At 43.9% G+C, this 24,190-nt stretch overlaps 1 protein-coding gene across 7 annotated transcripts in view; it reads left to right on the forward strand.

The window, feature by feature from the left end:
* VPS35L (VPS35 endosomal protein sorting factor like) overlaps positions 1-24,190 on the forward strand; it is a 1,440,208-nt gene that overhangs the window by 887,712 nt on the left and 528,306 nt on the right. For all 7 annotated transcript variants that reach the window (XM_077448861.1, XM_077448865.1, XM_077448864.1 and 4 more), the window contains one exon: positions 6,508-6,588. In XM_077448861.1, the coding sequence (XP_077304987.1) occupies positions 6,508-6,588 (81 nt within the window). The remainder of the gene's footprint in view (positions 1-6,507; positions 6,589-24,190) is intronic.

The raw sequence follows: 24,190 nt of genomic DNA on the forward strand, positions 1-24,190 counted from the left end.
TTCACTGTCTTCCCTGCGCACTTTGTCCCAGCAGGGCATCAAGGTAGACATTTTGGACGACAATGACGTTAACTTGGCATCCCTTCTCATAGCAGTACACAATGTTCTTTCCGTCAGCATCACCTTCTTTCACCTCAGGTAGTCATGGACGCCACAGCCCCCACAGGTCCTTGCCTCAATTTTTGGCCATCTTTGGTTTACAGGGCCATGGTCGTCAGAAATCCTCTTAAATCCCGGGTTCAGTTAGTCTTCCTCTTTGCTCGAACTCTACCCATTGTCGCAGCAGCTCAAGTCTGGTGCAGCAGCTGGGCAGGACAAACAATGACTTTTATAATTTAAATAGAAAAAAAACACTACACTATCTAAACCAAGCCAGCCACAAACACACTAAAAGTGGAAGTTTCTAGTATTAATATATAAGAGAAAAGTGTCGCGCTAATGAGTTAAAATAAATAAATGTGAGGAAAAAGAACTCTTTCTTAAGTATATACACTTATTTACCCTATTATACAAATCGTAATTACATCAATTGTGCATATATATATATATATATATATATATATATATATATATATATATATATGTATATATATATGTATATATATATATATATATATATATATATATATATATATATATATATGTATATATATATATATATATATATATATATATATATATATATATATATATATATATATATATATATACATATATATATATATATATGTATATGTATATGTATATGTATATGTATATGTATATGTATATATATATATATATATATATATATATATATATATATATATATATATATATATATATATATATATATATAAATAAATATAAATAAAAATTGTGCTAAAACAGATTAGAGTCCTCAAGTGAATATCAATGTAATATCTGCATAGAGGGCCATCAATAGTCTCCGTTGAAACGTTGAACTGATTGGTGTAAAAAGTCATCCAAGGCCAAATCATCTGAAGCCGGTGTCTTCCAATCAAAGAACGGGTCACTCTCCACGAGAAGAGCATACGGGATAAAGGAATGGAACCGACAATGGCGTAATTCCATATCAAATTATGCATTTATTAAAAAGTAGCAAACTTGCATTTGATCAGTAGAAAAACGCTTTCATATAAAAATGGCAGCAGTGAGGTTCTCCCGACGCGTTTCCTCTCCAAGGATGTCATCTGGGGTGCCCCCCCACTGCTGCACTACTCACTGGGCCGGAATTCCGCCTCTACGTGTCACCACGAGTCACTTCCAGTTTCGGACAAAATGGCCACTCTGCGTGCGTTCCAGGCCTCCTTTTAAAAGTTTTCCTATGCATAAATGAAGCCGATAATTTATTGTAAAATCCAAATTAAGTCAAATTCTAACCCTCAAAACACAGGGTACCTTCCGTTGTATTATAACCTTAGGCTAACCAAAAGTGGGGAGCGGCCCAGCACAGCAGAATGACGACAAACCGCTGAACCGCAACACGGAAGCGACGAGCACCATGTTTCCGCCCTGCGTGTCATGGCCCGGAAGTGACGCGGGTCACCGCTATTTGTCACTTCCGGATTGCACCAACGTTGATAACAAACCACTGAACTGCAACACGGAAGTGATGATCGCCATGTTTCCACCTTGCGTGTCATGGCCCGGAAGTGACGCAGGTCACCGCTATTTGCCACCTCTGGATTGCACCAGCGTGGAACGCAGTAAACCTAGCGTTCATACACTACCCGGAAGAGACGTCCCCGTCTCTCTGCCAAAACATTCGGTCATTGGGACGCAAACAGACAACCACAATAGCGGAAGTAACACAATAAACAAAGATAAAAGGTCTTTATATCTTAAACACCCTGCCGAACGAATATGACTCATATTTGTATTGTGATTTCTGGAGAGGTCTAATTGTTTGACCCTCCCTTAAAATTCCATATATAAATGCAACCGATTGTGACACAGATGGCAGAACCAGACCCACCCGCTCACATCTTACAAATATTATTCAGCCATGTATTATACAGAAATGTATATATAAAAAAATTAGAAAACCTATGTGTAGATATCCTCTCACTTCCTGTCGTCTCCCTCTGTTTGTAAGTAGGAGTAGTTTGTAAGTTGGATGTTTGTAACTAGAGGGCCGCCTGTAAAAAAAAAAAAAAAAAATGTAACTTTAAAACAGAGCCTTAAAAATCTATACCCTTCCTTGTGTTTTAATACGTTGACTCCAGTAAAGCTATTAAACATCAGATGAAACTCAGTTTATCTTGTCCTACAGTGGCATAACTAGAACCTTCAGGGCCCCCCTGAACCCCAGCCAGGGCCCTTCCCTCCGAGTCCGGTGGTGGAACTCCAGGGCGTGGTCACGGGTATGACCTTTGTGAGCCCTGTAGTTCCACCACTGGTATTAGTAGTTTTTTTTTAATATATATTTTTTTTTAATTTTAGGTGCCCCATTGGGGGACTGTCCCTAGGCAGGATGGGGTCCCCGTCCCCAGAAGAGATGAGGTCCTTTTCTCCAGGGCAGATGAAGTTACTGCCCCCACGTGAGAAGGGGTCCCTGTCCCCAGGGGAGGTGGGGGTCCCTGTCCCCACGTGAGAAGGGGTCCCTGTCCCCATGTGAGAAGGGGGTCCCTGTCCCCAGGGGGGAGATGGAGGGGGTATGTAATGGTGTGTGTAGGATGGGGTCCTCTCACTCACCATGACCAAGCTGTAGGCCGCACACTCATCCATGTTGGCCTGGGCTCCATCCAGTGTGCTGGACGGGTGATCAGCATATCTCCCAGAAAGACCTTTCATCATCTGTGTATTACGGCGGAGCAGTGTCCTCTGGGGAGCCAGCTCTCATAGGGCTGAACTGCATCTGTGTGCTTAGTTTGTTTACCCGGGAGAAGTATGCAGTGCAGTGTGGTCCGGACTCGGGGGGGAGGGACTCTGGCTGGGGAGAACAGACATCGGACTGAGCGGCAATGCATGGAGCAGGAGAGGGGTACTCTGAGGAGCCAGCTGAGGACACAGGTCATGCGGGAAATGCACAACTCCCAGCAGCCAGTGCAATAGTCGAGCATGGAGCTCTACTAGTCACCCTCCACCTCCAGCCACCCGTGTGCATGGAGCACTGGTACCCCTAGCTGCCTATGCTGCTGCTGGCCATATGTAGAGGGGGCTGCATGGGCCCCCTGCATCACAGGGCCCAGTTGAGACTGCTGCACCCCCTATAGTTACGCCCCTGTTGTCCTACATATATGAATATGCCTCAAAATAGAGGACTTGTTTTTTTTTTTTTTTTTTTTTTGCAGGTAAACAGCAAGATCTCCACTATCGGAGGGCATTTAGGTTTTCTTGATATAAACAAATGTGACAATTACATAAAAGTGTTTAGCGTAGTTACTTTTCAAATCTGGAATATGGTTTGTAGGCTATTGGCCATCTCGAAGTACACATACAATGACTAAAGAGACACTGTTACAAATGTTATAGAAACCAGTAGTCGGAGCCTTTACATAAGGTGGATAGCAGCAGTAAGGCCGGGTTCACACCGCTGCGATGCGGGAACGCCGCAAATTTGCGGCGTTTTCCCGCATTCGCACACCTCCCGCCGGCAGTTCACACTGCCCTATGCGGACGGCTGGGAGTGTCAATGATATGTTAATGACACCCCCAGATCCGTCCGCATATCGCAGTGTGATCTGCCGACTCGCACAGGAATCGGATCGCATGGTGTGAACCCCCATGCGATCCGATTCTGTTGCGGACCAAAAAAAGGGTCCCGTGCGAGTTTGCTGCGGGGCCGATGCGAATTCAGCCATACTATCTGTATGGCTGTACTGGCATCGCTACGGAGATCGGATGTGATTTGCGGTGCGAATCACATCCGGATCTCCCCCCGCAGCAGTGTGAACCCAGCCTAAAGTTCAGTCCATGCAGCTGTGTAAGCATTTATGTAGCAAGTCTAGGCCATTATCCAAAACAATAAGAGTTGAATCTGTAACAAGCCAGCTTCAGGGAGCAAAGAACACTCTTATCACTTATACATATGTGAAAGGAAGAGTATCCTTGAATACAAAATAGCTGAAGCAAAAAAAAAAAACAATCAACGACCAAATGTTCATTTTTTTATTTTTTATTTTTTATGATTGATTGTTATTTGCCACTGTTTTAGACCTTTTGTAATAGGTCTAAATGTGCTTAAAGTGGATGTAACCCTTCCCTATACCCAGTGAAGGCATCAGATGATACACATGGATGAAACACATCTCCCTACATAAGTTGTACATGCATATCTGCTGTCTTCAGCTTTATATATTCTTTAGAAAGTGCACATGGTGTTAGATTTTAGCCTAATTGGAGGAAAGGCACACACCCCCACTCTACAGAGGCAGAGCTGTACTGTGACAAGCCCGGGTCTCTGCTAATCTATGGCACAACATTCAGTCTGGTTTTATCTTGGTTGACAGAGAACTTGTCAGAAATTATGCTGATAATAGCAACAAAACAGCAGACACACAGGACTCAGTGCTTTGGAGAGATATAAGAACACACTACAGATATACAGTTAGAGCCATAAATATTTGGACAGTGACACAAGTTTTGTTATTTTAGCTGTTTACAAAAACATGTTCAGAAACACAATTCTATATATAATATGGGCTGAAAGTGCACACTCCCAGCTGCAATATGAGAGTTTCCACATCCAAATCGGAGAAAGGGTTTAGGAATCATAGCTCTGTAATGCATAGCCTCCTCTTTTTCAAGGGACCAAAAGTAATTGGACAATGGACTCTAAGGGCTGCAATTAACTCTGAAGGCGTCTCCCTCGTTAACCTGTAATCAATGAAGTAGTTAAAAGGTCTGGGGTTGATTCCAGGTGTGTGGTTTTGCATTTGGAAGCTGTTGCTGTGACCAGACAACATGCGGTCAAAGGAACTCTCAATTGAGGTGAAGCAGAACATCCTGAGGCTGAAAAAAAAGAAAAAATTCATCAGAGAGATAGCTGACATGCTTGGAGTAGCAAAATCAACAGTCGGGTACATTCTGAGAAAAAAGGAATTGACTGGTGAGCTTGGGAACTCAAAAAGGGCTGGGCGTCCACGGAAGACAACAGTGGTGGATGATCGCTGCATACTTTCTTTGGTGAAGAAGAACCCGTTCACAACATCAACTGAAGTCCAGAACACTCTCAGGGAAGTAGGTGTATCTGTCTCTAAGTCAACAGTAAAGAGAAGACTCCATGAAAGTAAATACAAAGGGTTCACATGTAGATGCAAACCATTCATCAATTCCAAAAATAGACAGGCCAGAGTTAAATTTGCCCAAAAACACCTCAAGAAGCCAGCTCAGTTCTGGAAAAGTATTCTATGGACAGATGAGACAAAGATCAACCTGTACCAGAATGATGGGAAGAAAAAAGTTTGGAGAAGAAAGGGAACGGCACATGATCCAAGGCACACCACATCCTCTGTAAAACATGGTGGAGGCAACGTGATGGCATGGGCATGCATGGCTTTCAATGGCACTGGGTCACTTGTGTTTATTGATGACATAACAGCAGACAAGAGTAGCCGGATGAATTCTGAAGTGTACCGGGATATACTTTCAGCCCAGATTCAGCCAAATGGTGCAAAGTTGATCGGACGGCGCTTCATAGTACAGATGGACAATGACCCCAAGCATACAGCCAAAGCTACCCAGGAGTTCATGAGTGCAAAAAAGTGGAACATTCTGCAATGGCCAAGTCAATCACCAGATCTTAACCCAATTGAGCATGCATTTCACTTGCTCAAATCCAGACTTAAGACGGAAAGACCCACAAACAAACAAGACCTGAAGGCTGCGGCTGGAAAGGCCTGGCAAAGCATTAAGAAGGAGGAAACCCAGCGTTTGGTGATGTCCATGGGTTCCAGACTTAAGGCAGTGATTGCCTCCAAAGGATTTGCAACAAAATATTGAATAAATAAATATTTTGTTTGGGTTATGTTTATTTGTCCAATTACTTTTGAGCTCCTAAAATGTGGAGTGTTTGTAAAGAAATGTGTACAATTCCTACATTTTCTATCAGGTATTTTTGTTCAACCCTTCAAATTAAACGTTACAATCTGCACTTGAATTCTGTTGTAGAGGTTTCATTTCAAATCCAATGCGGTGGCATGCAGAGCCCAACTTGCAAAAATTGTGTCACTGTCCAAATATTTATGGCCCTAACTGTATGTGCTTAGGTAAATTTCATGAATCGGGTTTACATCCACTTTAATGTTGTTGACCCTATTTGGGGGATATTCTTCCTACACATTTACTTATGTCATGGATAAATACAGAAGTTTCCATTCTCAGATACCCTCTTGAAATTAAAATGTTGCAGTTTTTAAGTTTAATACTGCTTATTTACCTCTGCAGGACCAGAACATATATTGTGAACATTTTTAACTTTTGATGACCTGTTTAATGCTATTTTGTGCTGTCACAATGATCAGCTATTATTTGATTGGTACCATGTCTTATTAATCTATATAGAAACGGGAGGTGAATACCATTCTGGCTGATGTCATTAAACACATGACTCCTGACCGGGCATTTGAAGATGCATACCCACAGGTAACTATTGTTTTTCCATATTTTTTTTTTTTTTTTTTTTAACCAATTGTACCAAGAATGTCTCTGAAAACGAATGACCATGACACTGGCTTCACACACATGAAGTGTGGGTACCAGCTCGATTTCAGTACTGGTTCCCTCAGCGCATGTCCCCTGCAGGCAGTTTGCACTGCCCTCTGTGAACCACTGCAGGTGTCAATACAAAGTTGACACCCCCAGATTGGTTCATAGATTGCAACTGTGAATTCAGACAGCAATCAGATTGCATAGGTGTGAGCACACGTACAATCCAATTCCAGTATGGGGGAAATAGTTTCCTGCATTTTTTTTTTTTTTGTGTGAATCCAACGCGAGTTGAGCCATATAACTGTAAGGCTGAACTCGCATTGCACAGACATAGCATTTGATTGGCACAGCAATGCTGGTATGAATCACATGCAATGTCTGTGTTTGCATATGTGTTAACCCAGGCTCATAGTCACATAATTACATAGTAAGGTTGAAAAAGAGACACCAGTTCAACCTGTGGTGTGTGTGTGTGTGTGTGTGTGTGTGTGTGTGTGTGTGTGTGTGCGCGCGCTCGCGCGCTTGTGTTTATCTCGAGGTGTTTATCTCTCAGGAATTCACTATTGTATATCCCTGTATGATGTGATAGTTAAGGTACCCAGTCTTTAGGGAAAAGTTTACAAATCAGTGCTAGTGTTCACTAACCCCCCCCCCCCTCCCTTTTTTTTTTTTTTTCCTGTTAAAATAAATCTTTTAAATGTGTTGACCTAGATCAATGAATACAATTTAAAGGCTATGTCCACCTTTTGGAACATATTACATGGTCATTTAGGATGAGCAATTTCCTTCTGCCAGTTCCCCCTCAACCCCTTTGTGACACCGGGCGGAGGATCTTCTCCGTCTACATGGCCATGTCATTTCTTCAGTTTCCTGTGAATACATGAGCTACAATTATGGCCAGCTACCACAGCTGACAGCTTATAGTTCTAAATGAACTGCGAGGGCATTGATGAGTGCTCTCACAGTTCATTCACAAACCTTGCAGCTTTCGACAGCCCATATGAAGGTATCGGCAGAAAGGGCTTGTACTTTTTTATTTTTATTTTTTTCCATGCTTTTTTTTTTATTAAACATATCCTTTAACTTAAAGGGGGGGGAGTCCAATATATAAAAAGAAAAAAATATGTGCACACTCTAATCACCCTGTGCACAAAACACAGTGTCAGCAGGATTCTTGTCTCTCTTGGTACCAGCACTCGCCACCGAATGGAAGACTGCACTTTGGGTGGCAGGGTTTTTTTTTTTTTTTTTTTTTTCAGCTGAATCTTGGTTTAACTTTGTTCTGCCACTTCCAGTGCTGGCCCCTTGCATCGTTGTTTACTACATTCAGTTATAAACACAGCAACCAGTACATCTCCCCCAGTGGCACACACAAAACCCTCCCTGTTATGCATATACAAGAGAGGACGGGGGGCGGGTATGCACATGGTGCTCTAGCAACTCCAGTAGCCTTGGTTGGCAGCTTCACCCCCTATTGTAAGTTGGAAATTCTCTCTTGCGGGGGGAGAGGAGAACTGTGAGTACTGAACAGGAAGGTAGGAGAGCTCTGTTGTGGAAGGGGAGCAGAATAGAGCTATTTCCTGGAAGGAAAGGAAAGCTTTTTCTGGGGGACACATTTTGGGCAAGAACTCTGTGCTTAGGGGATTGCACCCCCCCCGCACTCTGTGTGCAGCACACTCCTCAGCCCTGTACTCTACATAGAGCACTCCTGAACTTTTTTTTTTTTTTTTTTATATATATTTTTTATTGAGAAGACAAGCAGTACAATATACAGTTCAAAACAAGCATAATAATTACCAATGCACTGAACAGTATATTCAATTTGTGGCAAAACCATCAATAAGACTAGTTATAATTTGAGTCATCAAAAAGAACTACAAAATAAAAGTGCCTGACCTCTCATAGATAATTTTTGTGTACATATATTAATCAAATCAGGTTGAGAAACCAAAGGATTGAAAGAAAAATGCAAGAGTCAGAATAACACAACTTATACAATATTCCTGGTGCTGACCCACGGTGCCCACTGAGAGTACAGTCTATGGGATTTACCTTCTGTGGAAGCAAGAATCTGTTCATATTTGAAAGTTTCATCTATTTTTTTAATAAGCTCACTGACATTTGGAGAACTAGGGTTTTTCCAGTGACATGTGATTAAGAGCCTAGCTGTAGCTAGAATCTGAATCGTTATCATTCTGAGAGGCGGGGGGTATAGTTCAATATTTAAATTCAGAATTGCCAGTTCTGGAGTGGCCTCTCTAATAACACCCGTGGTTTTGGCAATCAGAGAAAACACTCCCCTCCAAAAACTCCTTAACCACTTGCCGACCGCCGCACGACGATATACGTCGACAGAATGGCACGGGCAGGCATATGGGCGTATATATAAGTCCCTGCCTTCCCGCGGGTGGGGGGCCCCATCGCCCCCCCCCCCCCGGTGCCTGCGGCGGTCGGTATTCGTTCGGGAGCGATTCGGGATGAGGGGGCGGCCATTCATTCATGGCCACCCCCTCGCGATCGCTCCCAACGAATGGAAATCCTTCGTGACATCACTTCCTCTCCTGTAATGTAAACACAGGCAGAGGAAGTGATGTAATCTCGTGTCGGTATTTTTTGTTCCGGCACCGAGGAGAGAGGATCGGTGAGTTGCACCAACACGACACTTCACAGTAGAACATGCCAGGCACACTCACACCCCCCCCCCCCTTTACCCCCCAATCACCCCCCCCCAATTACCCCTGCCCCCCCCCCCAGTCACAGTGACACCAATGCATTTTTTTTTTGCATTGGTGTCATTTGTGACTGTAATAACTGTTAGGGCAGTTAGGGTTAGCCCCCTTTAGTTCTAATGTACCCCCCCCTAACCCCCCCAATAAAGGTTTAACCCTGTGATCACCCCCCGTCGCCAGTGTCACTAAGGCTGGGTTCACATTGCAGCGGTTTATGAGAACGGATGTGATTCGCACCGCACTGCAGTGCAAATCGCATCCGATCTCTGCGATTCGAGTTCAGCCATTCGCCGCACCCGCCGCAAATTCGCACGGGACCCTTTTTTTGGTCCGCAGCAGAATCGGATCGCATGGGTGTTCACACCATGCGATCCGAGTTTGCAGATCGCACTGCGATATGCGAACTGATCTGGGGGTGTCATTAACATTTCACTGACACTCCCAGCAGTTCGCATAGGGCAGTGTGAACTGCCGCCGGGAGGCATGCGATGCGGGAACCCGCCGCGGATTCGTGGCGTCCCCGCATCGCTCCAGTGTGAACCCAGCCTAATAAGCGATCGTTTTTCTGATCGCTGTATTAGTGTCACAGGTGACGCTAGTTAGGCAGGTAGGTATTTAGGTTCGCCGCAGCTTTTTATAGCGCCAGGGACCCCCATATACTACCGCATAAAGCCCCCTGACTGCCCCCTAGTTAACCCTTTCACCAGTGATCACCATATAACTGTTACAGGTGATGCTGGTTGGTTAGTTATTTTTTTATAGTTTCAGGGCACCCGCCATTTATTACCTAGTCTCACTAGTGTACCCGTAAATTTAGGGGTGTCTACTTTCCAAAATGGGGTCATTTGGGGGGGTTTGTGCCATCTTGGCATTTTATGGCCTTCAAAACTGTAACGCCCTTAGAAAGCCTGAAGGTGGTGCTTGGTTTTCGGGGCCCCGTACGCGGCTAGGCTCCCAAAAAGTCCCACATATGTGGTATCCCCGTACTCAGGAGAAGCAGCAGAATTTATTTTGGGGTGTCATTTCACATATGCCCATGGCATGCGTGAGCAATATATCATTTAGTGACAACTTTGTGTAAAAAAAAAAAAAAAAAAAAAAGTTTGTAATGTTCCCTCAACTTGTGGCAAAATATAAAATATTCCATGGACTCAACATGCCTCTCAGCAAATAGCTTGGGGTGTCTACTTTCTAAAATGGGGTCATTTGTGGGGGTTTTGTGCCATCTTGGCATTTTATGGCCTTCAAAACTGTAATAGGTAGTGAGACGTGAAATCAAAAATTTACGCCCTTAGAAAGCCTGAAGGCGGTGCTTGGTTTTCGGGGCCCCGTACGCGGCTAGGCTCCCAAAAAGTACCACATATGTGGTATCCCCGTACTCAGGAGAAGCAGCAGAATTTATTTTGGGGTGTCATTTCACATATGCCCATAGCATGTGTGAGCAATATATCATTTAATGACAACTTTGTGTAAAAAAAAAAAAAAAAAAAATTGTCATTATTCAATCGCTTGAGGCAAAAAAATAAAATATTCAATATGCCACTTATCAATTTCCTTAGGGGGTCTACTTTCCAAAATGGGGTCATTTGGGGGGGTTTTGTACTGCCCTGCCATTTTAGCACCTCAAGAAATGAGATAGGCAGTCGTAAACTAAAAGCTGCGTAAATTCCAGAAAACGTACCTTAGTTTGTAGATGTGACAACTTTTGCGCAAACCAATAAATATACAGTTATTGACTTTTTTTTTACCAAAGACATGTGGCTGAATACATTTTGGCCTAAATGTATGACTAAAATTGAGTTTATTGGATTTTTCTAATAACAAAAAGTAGAAAATATCATTTTTTTTCAAAATTTGCGGTCTTTTTACGTTTATCTCGCAAAAAATAAAAATTGCAGAGTCAGTCAAATACCTTTTAAAAGAAAGCTCTATTTGTGGGAAGAAAAGGACGCAAATTTTGTTTGGGTACAACATTGCATGACCGCGCAATTACCAGTTAAAGCAGCGCAGTGCCAAAGTGTAAAAAGACCTCTGGTCATTTACCAGCAAAATGGTCCGGTCTGAAAGTGGTTAAATGAGGGCATTCCCATACCATATGAATCAAAGGGCCCATCCTCCCACAACCTCTCCAGCAATCAGGAGAGGAATCCTTTTTGAACTTCCCCATAATGTAGGGGGTGTAGTGCCATCTAAGCAACATTTTTTGGGTAGTCTCCCAATGGGAAATGGATCTGATGAAGCGACTATTACTATGTATCGCTACTTTCCACTGACTTGTAGAGAAGAATTGTGCCAGATCCCTTTCCCATTTCAGAATAGTAATAATTTTGCTAAATTGACCTTTTTGCTGTAAAAGACTGTAAAAGAGTGAAATCCCCCCCTTTACATTCGTCCCAGTGGACCAAAATGACCATGCCTGATGAGGTATTTTAATGGAAAATCCCCTACGATGGGATAGAAAGGAGGATATTCTCAAATATGAGAAATAGGCTGAAGATGGTAATGAGAATTTGTCTACTAAGGTTTTGAAGGGAATTAATCTATCCTTTTCCCACAGGTCCGATACCCGTGCGATTCCCACCTGTTCCCATATTTCTATGTTTAAGTCCTCCAGTACTACACATAAAGATGATATGGGAGCATGTATCTCTGTTAAGTTCTGATGATCCTGTACGCTGCATAAGAAGTTGTTCCAAACTTCCAAAACTAGTTGGATTGTTGGATATTTAGATGTTATTTTAGTATCTGTGAAAGAGGAGGCCAGCAATGTATCGTACAGGGAGTTGGGATGTAACCAAGATTGCTCAATCGCTACCCATTTTTTCTCGACTTTATTGGGGAACCAGAACTGCAATTGGTCTAGTAAAGATGCCATGTAGTAGTCTCTCAGCACAGGAAAACCCATTCCACCCACCTCCTTCTTCCTACAAAGAATATTTTTAGGACATCTGGGCTTCCTCCCTTGCCATACAAAATTTGACAGTTGGGTTTGGGCTGCATTAAAAAAAGACACGGATTCTTATAGGTAAGGCTCTGAACATATATAAGAATTGTGGAAGAATTAGCATTTTATATACTGCTAGTCTGCCCATCCAGGTGAGGTAATATTTTTTTAATCTTTCCAATTCCTGATGAATGGAAGACAAAAGCGGCAATAAGTTTACTTTAAATAACCCAGAGCTAGGAGACATAATTTTCACCCCTAAGTATTGAATTGGTTGAGTAGTCCACGGGTACGGAAAACGTGAAGCTAAGTATCTACAATCAGATTCTTTGATATTGATCCCAAGCACATTAGACTTGGATGCGTTTATTTTGTAATAAGAAATTTTGTTGAAATGTTCTAAAATGTCATGCACCGCCGGTAGTGAATTGTTCGGACGAGATAAGGATAGAATTACATTGTCTGCAAATAAAGTGACAGAATGGGATCGCTTTAAAATCGGGATACCTGATATTATAGGATGGGTGCGGATCGCCTCGGCTAAGGGTTCCATTAAAAGTGCAAATATTAGAGGGGATAACGGGCACCCCTGTCTGGTCCCATTGGTTATTTCAAAACTGTCGGAAAACATTCCTTCCGTAAACACCATTGCTGAAGGAGAGGTATATAGGGCCGAGATGGCAGATTTTATAGTTCCCTTTATACCAAACCTGTCCAAAACTTGACCTAGGTAGCCCCAATGGACCCTATCGAAGGCCTTCTCTGCATCTAGGGTTAGAAGCAGAGAAGGGCCCCCCGAGAGCTCAGCCGCATGGATCAGATTGACAATCCTCCTAGTCGCGTCCGGGGCCTGTCTACCCTGAATGAAACCTACTTGATCATTTTTGATTAAATTTGGTAATATTTTTGACAATCTATTGGCTAGGATTTTTGCAAATACCTTCACATCAACATTTAGTAGGGAGATGGGCCTAAAATTTTGAGGGAAATCTGTTGATTTACCTGGTTTAGGAAGAGTTATAATCGTAGCAGCTAACATTTCTGGGGGAAATGACGATATTGTGGATGCTTTCTCAAAAGTATTTAACAGATACTTGCCCAAAATAGGATGAAAACTGCGATAATACTCAGATGAAAACCCATCTGGGCCCGGGGATTTATTTAATGGTAGTGCCATAATTGTTTTTTGGAGCTCTGTAAGAGAGATGGGATCGTTTAAAATCTGCAGATGGTTGTGGTCTAATAGCTTTCTTGACAAAATAGCACTGCCTACATTAATCATTTCTACAGTTGGTTGTGGGGTAGAATTGTCATTCTTCAAATTATATAAAGCTTCGTAATAATCTCTGAAGGCGTTGGCTATATCTTTTGGGTTGGTTAATCTAGTTCCACTGATCGGATGATAAATGTATGGACTTTTTTGTTTAATGATTTTTTTCTTTCGTTTGATTGGCTAAAAGTTTCCCTGCTCGGTTCCCTTGTTGATAAAAACTGGCTTTCCACTTCTTTAATGCATTGTTATATTTGGAAATCAGTAATAATCTCAATTCATTTCTAAGGCCCTCTAGACGAGTGCTAGTATCTCTGTTTGGGGTCCGCTTGTTGGTAGCCTCCAGATTCTCAATTTGGGTGAGAAGACAATCAATTTTTTGACTATTTTGTTTTTTAAGTATGCTACCCATTTTTATGAGAATCCCTCTTATGTAAGCCTTGTGCGAGTTCCAAACTACAAAAGGGTCTGAAACCGACTCGGCATTGCGCACGAAGAATTCACGCAACTCATAATTGATTTCCTTAGCAAATTTCGGATGAGAGAAAAGAGACGTATCGTTTCTCCATCGGTTAGCTCTAGTCTCCACCTGTGGGCCCTCCACTATTACCGACACCGGAGCATGGTCTGACCATGTAATATTGTGGATAAATGACATATTAATTCTTTGCAAGAGAAATTTGTCTACTAAAAACAAGTCTATTCTAGAATATGAATTGTGCACACTAGAGAAATAAGAATAATCACGTTCTGTAGAGTGTTGGCATCGCCAAACATCAAATAACGCTTCTGATGCCAAGAAACGTGCAAGGGTGACCCTACCTCCGCTCCTGCCAGGGCGAGCGGAGACATCTAAGACTGGGTTTGGAATTGTGTTAAAGTTGCCACAGAATAAAAGGTAACCCTTGCGCATTCCAGCCACCTTTTTTTTTTATTTTATTAAGGAAAGACAGTTGCTTAGTATTCGGGGCATATATATTTACTATAGTATATAGTGTACCATCAATCTCGCCTACTAAGATAATTTAACGGCCTGCAATGTCCAGTTCCACCTGAGTGCACTTGAATTGTAGAGTGTCCCTAATCAAAATTGCTACACCTCTATGTTTTTTTTTTGAGCATTAGAGAAAAAAGTAGTTGGAAAATGTTGATTGTTCAGTAAGGGATGTTTAGAATCCATAAAGTGGGTTTCCTGTAAGCATAAAATGTCACTGTGAAGTTTTGCAGCTTCTCTCCAAAGTTGGCTCCGCTTATGCGGACTATTTAGGCCTCTTACATTAAATGAGGTTACCTTAAAACCCATGACGTATTTTGTACAGATCCTCTGATCAGAACCAGGTGATATTCAACAGCTATTACAGTAGAAACAAGAAAAACAATATAACAACCGAAGAATCTTGACTCTCAGTCTAACAGATCCAGTGACCAGGAAGTCACTGTGCGATATATATTTGCTGTGTCGAAAAAAAACAAAAACCTTTTAGGCGCTTACACACCAAAACAATAAAAAAGATGATTCGATGGAATCAGTAGGGGCAAAAAACCCTTAAACAGTAGAGGGCAAGAGAGAACTTAACATAAATCTGCCCGGTATCGGAGCTGCCTGGTATGAAAAGAGTAGGATTACCTAGGTGGTCAGTCGGGTATTCGCCTCGGCCAGGCCGGTGATCCCAACCGGGGAGAAGGGGTACCTGATTGAGAACATTCGTCCGAGTCCAAGATGTTCCATTCACGTAGACGACGAATTCCTTCTTCCACTGATTTGATAGGGATTGTCGCACCATCTTTTGAAACAAGAAGTTTCGCCGGGTATGCCCATTTATATGGGATGCGGTGATTTCTCTGTGGTTTTGTGATTGTCGCCATGTTCCTGCGCCTCTGCATCGTGAATGCCGATAGGTCTGGAAAAAAGGAAAGGCCCGACGCAGAAGGAGGCATATTATCAGGATTGCGGATACAGAGAAGGAACTGTTCCTTGGCTTGATAGAAGTGAATTCTCGCTATCATATCTCTCGGCAAATGTTCCGGTATGTGTTTAGGTTTTGGGAGCCTATGGATTCTATCGATAGTGAGATCCGTCATGGATGCTTCCAGTAGAGCCTCCTGCAGGATTTTTTTAAAATATGGGAGTAGATCTGGCGATTTGACCGATTCCAGTATTCCTCTAATTTTAATATTATTTCTCCTCGAGCGATCCTCGAGGTCGGCCATCTTCTCTTTCATAGAAATCAGATCATCTTCCCTGTCATTATGTGCATCAATGACTTTATTGATGGTTCCTGCAAATTCTCCCATTTTATGTTCAATATGGTTCACTCTAGAGTTCACCGCTTGCACTTCTGCTTTAAAATGATTTGTGAGGGAGAGGATATCGGCATGAATCGTGCTGCGAAGGGATACTAGCATATCCTTGAGCGTTGTATCAATAACCGGTTGGTTGCTAGTGGGGAATTCTAAGATGGAGTCCTGCAATTCCCTTGTGTCATTCAGAGATGAGTTGCTCAGGCCCTCCTCCCCCTCCCCCTGTACATGTGGCAGCTTGGCTTTTACAGGGCTGGAAGTGGATGAAGCTGATGGGGAGTGCAGATTACCTCTCGGAGAGTGATCCGCCAGGGATTGTGAAAGCGGAGGCCTCGGGGAATCATCAGCGGCTTGTCTACCTCCGCTTCTGCCTTCCAGCCGACCAGCGCCATCTTGGGCCTGCACATCGCGGGGCTGGCGGTAAAAGTCAGTCATTCGGCTGAGTCTTTTAGCTTCCTTTCTCCGTTTAGACATGATCTCTAGAGCTGCCCGACCTACGTAGGACAAAAATCGCAGTGAATAACCACTCTGGTACGCTGTAAATAGCTCCGGTACACAGGCTGCGGACGGAGCTCTCACGCTGCGACCATACTCCTCGGCAGCCGGCCACCCCCTCCCACTCCTGAACTTTTAATTCTGTACAGTGCCTTGAAAAAGTATTCCGACCAAAAATGTAGATGTATTTTATTGGGATTTTATATTATAAATAGAACGTAGAAGAATACAGAAACTAAAAATGTAAAGAAAAGCACCTCTGGTACATTGAAATTCAAAATAATAAATTGTACAGTAGGCGTCGTCGATATTGTGTTTCCAGCGTGATCCTGTCGCGCTGATTTCCGGCGACAGGCTTCTCTAACCAGCGTGATCCCGTGGTGCTGGTTCTCGCGCTGGCTGCAATAGGAAAATGTTATTTTCCTATAGGAGCAGGAGAGCGGCTATAATGTCGCCTCACTCATGAAGCCTGCATGCCTTCTCGGGGGCATACTAGGCCCTTAGGTCTGGTAGGGATTTAAAAAAAAAACGGCGTGGAGTTCCCCCAAAATCCATGCCAGACCCCTATCCGAGCACGCAACCCAGCCGGTCAGGAAAGGGGGTGGGGACGAGCGAGCGCCCCCCCCCCCTGAGCCATACCAGGCCACGTGCCCTCAACATGGGGTGCCTTGGGGAAGGGGTGCGGCCCCCCACCCCAAAGCACCTTGTCCCCATGTTGATGAGGACAAGGGCCTCTTCCCGACAACCCTGGCTGTTGGTTGTTGGGGTCTTTGGGCGGGGGGGCTTATCGGAATCCGGGAGCCCCCTTAAATAAGGGGACCCCCGGATAGCGGCCCCTCCACCCTATGTGAATGAGTATGGGGTACAATATACCCCTACCCAGTCACCTGTGAAAAAAAATGTAAAAAAAAAAACACAAGGGTTAAAATAGTTTATTGCACAGCTCCGGGGGTCTTCTCGCCGGACTCCTCCGCTATCTTCTGCTAGCTCTTTTACTAGCGGAGGAGCCTGGCTTTTCTTCTTTGTCGCCGCCCTCTTCTTCCGACTTCGGGGGGTCTTGTCCCCCTCTTCGGTTCTTCTTGCTGGGCCACCGCTTCTTCCAGCTCTTTTACTAGCGGTGGCCCGGTCTTCTGTCGCCGCCACCGCCTTTCGTTCTTCTTCTGGAGATGTTGACTCGACGCTCACTCCGGCCACAATGCCAGGGACGCGGTGTGTGGCAACTTATATAGGGACAAGGGGCGGAGGCACCGGTTGATGTCACTTGGTGACCCCGCCCCCTTATGATGTCACAGTCACAGCATCATCCGGGACTGTGACATCGTAAGGGGGCGTGTAGTTCTCCCTTAGGATTCATACCAAACACAGTGCCTGGTATTGGCGGGAATCCAATTCATATCCCCACACCAGTGTGAACCCAGCCAGCGATGCTTATCGGGAAAGGAAAATAAACATTTTTCCTTTCCGGATGTGAGCCAGCTTGGCGCTGATTCCCGCAACGGGGAAGTCCAGATCTTATCCCATTGAGGGAGGGAAATTGGTGTTTGAGTGATATGGGCCCATTTTCACATATTAGTGTGTAAGTCTACAAAGAGTGGAGAGGATTCCTGCAGTAATTGATATATGGTAGATATTAGCCACATTTAATGGGGGCTTTGGGAACAAAGGAGCTCAAAGGCCAATGGTTAATAGATAGAGTAGAACTAATTGTTGGGTATCTGGTGCTTAGACTGGAGGTCCGTAAAGGTCCAGAGCTTTCAGACCTGCTTGAGCCCAGGGAAGCATTTGAATGTGGGATAAGCTTTCTGGGATTAAAGGGTTGTAGGATATATGGGGGGGGGGGGGGGGGGCGCATGACAAAGATGGACAGAACCTTGTAGCTCATGTATGCCATATCTTTAATGAGAACAGCGTAGGACCCAGGCATAAACGTTGAAGTTTTGGATCTTGGTGCAGTGGGGCGACCAGACTAGGGAACAGGGATGAATAGGGGACAGAGAACCCAGGAGAGCATGTAGAATGGGAGGGTCAGCAGAATATCATCTGCAAATAGGGATAATTTATATTCTCTATGGCACATTGGATCTGATATCAGGATGGGACCATATAGCTTCTGCCAAGGGTTCCAGACATTGAATGAATAGGAGCGTGGATAGAAAGCAGACTTGTCTGGTAGCATTGAACATAGGGAAGTGTGGTGATGTAAATTAGGCCATTTCGATCTGAAATGAGGGGTTGTAGTAGAGGGCCGATAAAGCAGATATGAATGGACCATGAAACCCACATTTGGAAAGGGTAGCAAACATGTAGGGCCAGCTTAGTCTATCAAATGCCTTTTGGGCATCTAGGGTGAAGACCAATGCTGTTCTGTGTACTCTGTTCAGCATATTAATGATATTGGTGGTGTGCCTAGTGTTGTCCCCAATGTGTCTGGTAGTAAGTAGGGACATAACCTACTTGGTATCTATCAATTAATTTGGTTAGCAATTGGGATAGGAGATTGGTTAAAATAGCCCTATATTAATGAAAATGACAAAAAAAAAAAAAAAAAGTTTGGAGGATATGTAGCTGCGCAATAGCAAAAAGGTTGGGTTGGCCTAAAAAAGTTGGACCCAATAACATGTAGGCCTGAGTAACTATAGTGACTCACGAGTCCTTGGCCACAGCCAGCAGACAAATGGGGGGAGCAATGCAGACTCCCACTGGTGAGAAACACGGGGATCCTGCTGTGCTGCTCCAGTAGTGGTGTTAACAGACAGACAACTCCATAGTCAACCTTATATAGAGAATAAGGTTCTAACAGAAGGAAGTAGAAAACAACAAAGCAAAACACCTCGATGGTAAGAGGGCAAAAAAAACAGCAGTTAAACCCATGAGAAGAGGTTGTGCAGATCTGTGATCTTAAGAAAAGAAAAACCTCCTGAAGGATGAGTCACGGGGGATCAGGTAGGTTGCCTAGGCCGTTGAGTGGAGTAAGCCTTCAATTGTTTTACTTGCACTGGTGTCCAGATCAATTATGTAGCTGAAGGAAGTCAGGGGGTAGTAGGCATTGGTTGCCCTTCATCTGTCGTTAATGATGGTAGGCCCAGATTTTTCAGGAAGGCATCTCCTTACAGATCCCGGAGGGATGTTGGGCGCCATCCTTTGTTGCACTGAGGTGGAACAGAAAGCCCCAGAAGTAAGGGATCTTGTGTAGTTGAAGGTGAGAGTTGATTGGGCACAGTGAGTGCCTTTTTAGCCAGGATGATTGGAGAGAGGTTGGTAAATATTTTAATTCTGTCCCCTTTATTAATCTAATATGGGATCGGTTGTGGTTAGCCAGGGTCAGCGTCTCTTTACTCTCATAGTTAAACCACACCACTATATCTCACGGTCTGGCACCTACAGGAGGTTTCAGAGCCAGAGACCTGTGGGCCAGATCAAGGTGCCATTGTATGTCCACTATGTCAGGAGCAGGGTGGTTGAACAGGCCTAATAAGTATGGTCTGATGTTATTGTCAGCCACATTTTCTGAGACCGCGTGAATCCTGAAGTTTTGGCACCTTTCTCTGTTTTCCAGGTCTGCTTGCTGAAGTTGTGGCAGGAACACAGCGTTTTTAAGAGATTTCCTCCTCCAGGCCCTGAACATACTGTAGTGTCTCATCACACTTGGTTTCTAAAGTTTCTGTGTGCTCACCAAGTTGGTCAATCTCCCCTCTGAGTCCCCTAGAAATCTTCCCCACCTCTTGGGCTATTCCCCTTGTGAGCTGCTGTACTAGAGCCTGTAGTTTGACATCGAGCAGTTCAGGGGTTAAAACTGAGAGGGTGAAGGGAGATGTGGGGGAAGGGTTTGCTGGGAGTTGCCATCTGCCATGGGGGTGCTAATGTACTCCCCTGGGTCTCCTTGTGAAATTGAGACCTAGTCAAGTAGTCATTGTGACTACAGGCCACGGTGCTTGTGGGGTCCGATAGTAAGGTTGTTGGTCCCCCATCTTTACCATGGGGTGCTAGGAGGCTCTAGGGGTCTGTATGTTTTACCCTTGTGGCAAATGTATGCTGATGTAGCTGTGCAGGGGTCATGGAGAGTAGAGCAGGTGTGGAGCTTATGGATCACACGTCCACTATCTTGAAGAACCACTTTTTTTTTTTTTTTTTTTTTTTTTATGTGATAGACCAACACAAAGTGGCACATAATTGATAAGTGGAAGGAAAATGATAAATGATTTTCAAATTTGTTTACAAATGAACGTGTGAAAAGTGTGGCTTGCATTTGGATTCAGCCCTGAGTCAATACTTTGTAGAACCACCTTATTTTCTGCAATTACAGCTGCAAGTCTTTTTGAGTGTGTCTCTACCAGCTTTGCACATCTAGAGTGAGATTGTTGTCCAGAGCGTCTGAAGGGTAATTTTCAAGTCTTGCCACAGATTCTCATTCAGATTTAGGTCTGATCTTAGACTGGGCCAGTCTAACAGATTAATTTTTCCTTTGATCTAAACCATTCCATTCTAGCTCTGGCTGTATGTTTAGGGTCCTTGTCTTGCTGAAAGGTGGACCTCCGTCCCAGTCTCAAGTACAGTATGTTTTACTCTTAACAGGTTTTCTTCTAAGATCACCCTGTATTTGGCTTCATCAATCTTCCCATCAACTCTGACCAGCTTTTCTGTCCCTGCTGAAGAGACGTCCCCATAACGTGATGGTGCCACCACTATGTTTCACAGTGTTGATGGTGTGTTCAGGGTGATGTGCAATGTTAGTTTTCCACCACACATAGCATTTTGTTTTTAGGCCAAAAAGTAACATTTTGGTCTCATTTGACCAGAGGACTTTCTTCCACATGTTTGCTATGTGTTCCCCACATGGCTTCTCGTAAACTGGACTTTTTTTTTTTTTCATTAAAGTTTTATTGAGAAAAATAAGAGGAAAAAACAAATTCAAGGGTACACAACAAGAGGGTGTGGGGGGGAGGGGGGGGGGGGGGAACACAGAAGGGGAGAAAAGAAAAATCTCCATTCTTGCATAGAATAAGTGTTGAATACATAGGAGATGTGAGATACAACTTGTACAGGATTATACTTCCATGTTCAGTAGCAAGGTTCTAAACAAACATGTTTAGAGAACAAAACAAACAAAAAAGAAAATAAACATGTAGTAGCCTTGAGTGTAGCAATAATGATATAGACAAACCCTTCTAGCTAGCCTCGCCCTCGGCTTGTTGTGCGTAGCTCGTAAACTATGAGGACACAGGGAGCGGGTGCCCGAGCCCCGAGAAAAAAAAAAATAAAAAAAAATTGAGAGCACTGGGTAGCAGTGATAGTTAAAGGAAACCATAGGCCATCCCCTTGGCGGGCAGAACGTTACAAAGTATCATGGATCGGAGATTTCAGTAGGACCCTTCGGCGCTCTCTCTTATTGGCACAGACTGCAGTGTGGAAGAAGGGTGCAGAGAAAAAAAAGGGGGGGGGAGGAGAAGGAGGAGGGGGGGAGGGTAAGGGAAAAGGAAAGGAAGGCTTGTACTGAGGTGGTGGAGGGTGTTTCCCTGGCTGGAACAAAAGCCCAGCCCTAAATAACGCTCTACTTTCTGGATTCTGGGACTTCCAGGAAGGGGTGGGAGGGAGAGCTTCACCAGCAACCCTAGCCCAAACCTGGAGGCCCCGCCCCACCTGCTTGATAAGGTTGGTCTGTAGGTAGGTTTTTAGGGGTTCAGAAAGCTATCAGGTTCTGCTTGGACGGCTTCCCTGTACTGTGCAGAGTGGACTTTTTTTTATGGCTTTCTTTCAACAATGGCTTTCTTCTCGTCATTCTTTAAATGCCAGAATTGTGGAATTCATGACTAATATTTTTTATTTTTTTTTTCTTTCTAGAGAATAAAATGGCAGTTGTTGCAATGCTTTGTCACACCATATGTGCACAGCAGTCTTACAAGTGCACTTATTTTGGAACAAAATATACTTTTTGAATTAAAAAATAAGACCACAGTAGTAAAGTTAGCCCATTTTTATTTATTTTGTATATTGTGAAAGATATTATGCCGAGTTCATTGATACTCAACAAGTCACACTTCAAAATGGTGTCCGCTCGTGGAATGGCGACAAACTTTTACCCTTAAAAATCTCCATAGGTGGTGTTTTAAAAAATTCTAGAGGTTGCATGTTTTAAGTTAGAGGAGGTCTAGGGCTAGAATTATTGCTCTCGCTCTACCGGCCGCGGTGATGTCTTGCTTGTGGTTTAAACACTGTTTTCATATGCGGGTGCTACTTACTTATGCGTTCACTTATGCACAAGCTCGTTGGGAGGGGTGTGTTTACATTTTTTTTTTTTTTTTTTTATTATTCTTATTTTTTTACCTTTTATTTTTACATTGTTTAAAAAAAAAAGTCACTTTTATTTCTATTACAAGGAATGTATACATCCCTTGTAATATAAAAAAAAATAAAAAAAAAAAAAAACATGAGATGACCTCTTAAAGCGGAGGTCCACCCTAAAATAAAAAAAAAATAATGTAAAATTCTACAAAAAAGGGGTGTGGCGACCGAGCTTCAAGATGAACGCCTGACCTAGGAGCTCTGCTCGGCCGCCGGAAAAAAAACAGACATCAGAGCACACCGATCCATCACAAGGCTTCAAACAACCCCACGACACTGCCGAATCTCTGTGGAATGACGAGGCACAAGAAGACTCTGCCGCAACCGAACAAAATGCCCAATTTCTTCTCGCAGAAGTCCTGCGGGCTTCAGCAAAATGGTAGCGGCTTTTACACACAGAGGCTGGAGGACAGGGCTGTGATCCATAAGACCGGTCACAGTGGCACTTTTGATCGGTCCTCAGAAGCACAACCCCACAGTGGATCTTCCTTAGGCACCTCAAGCCCGTCCACGAGAAGCCCGGCCAGGTCCAAACCGAGGATGGTATCTTCTCATGGGCCGCACAAAGCATCTGCCATGGAGGTAAGCAGGCCGCAGGTAAACAATACCTCACAAACTACCTCTCTGACCGACCAAATAGCAGACTTTCCCACTGCAGATAGGCCTATCTCTGACACCATACTCAAGGAGATGTTACTTTCACTTAGATCCTCTCTGCAAGCTGACATGGTGGGAGGGATCAATCATTGTCACAAAGAAGTGCAGGCCTTGGGGGTCAGAGTAGACCAGATGGAACGCCAGATGGACACTTATGCCTCCACATACAATACTATGGTAGATGCCCATACAGCACAGGGAGAGGACATAACATGGTTGAAAGAGAAGGTCACTGACCTTGAGGACAGAAGCAGGAGGAACAATATAAAGCTGTGTGGGGTCCCAGAATCAGTCCCAGCCACACAGCTCCTGCAATATGCACACACCTTATTCTCTATTCTGGTCCCACACAGGACCACATTCACAGAATTCCTAAACCATCCTTCCTACCAGAAGGTACTCTGAGGGGATATACTCTTGAGAGTCCATTTCTATCATATAAAAGAACAGATCCTTCAGGCTGCACGCAAGCTAGAATGTCCTCCTGCTACCAGACCTCTCCAGGCACACTCTGCAAAGGCGCCGCAACCTAGCGACTATTACAAAGGCCCTGAGAAACCACAAAATTTAACACAAGTGGAAATATCTAGCAACGTTGACCATTACACACAACGGTACCACAAAACCCATCACCACCTTAGAAGGTGTGACGATCTTGCGGCACTGGGGGATTCTACCAGACCAGGCTATACAGCCCATCTCTCCATCTCAACCCCAGGCGCTACACATAGAATGGCAGGTGGTGTCACATAAGCGCGCTAACAAGAAGCACACTGGTGTTGGCTCATGATCAACCTTCTA

This window comes from Lithobates pipiens, unplaced genomic scaffold, assembly GCF_037356315.1.
Source record: "Lithobates pipiens isolate NorthernLeopardFrog02 unplaced genomic scaffold, aLitPip1_a1.2 Scaffold_22, whole genome shotgun sequence".
NCBI lineage: Eukaryota > Metazoa > Chordata > Amphibia > Anura > Ranidae > Lithobates > Lithobates pipiens.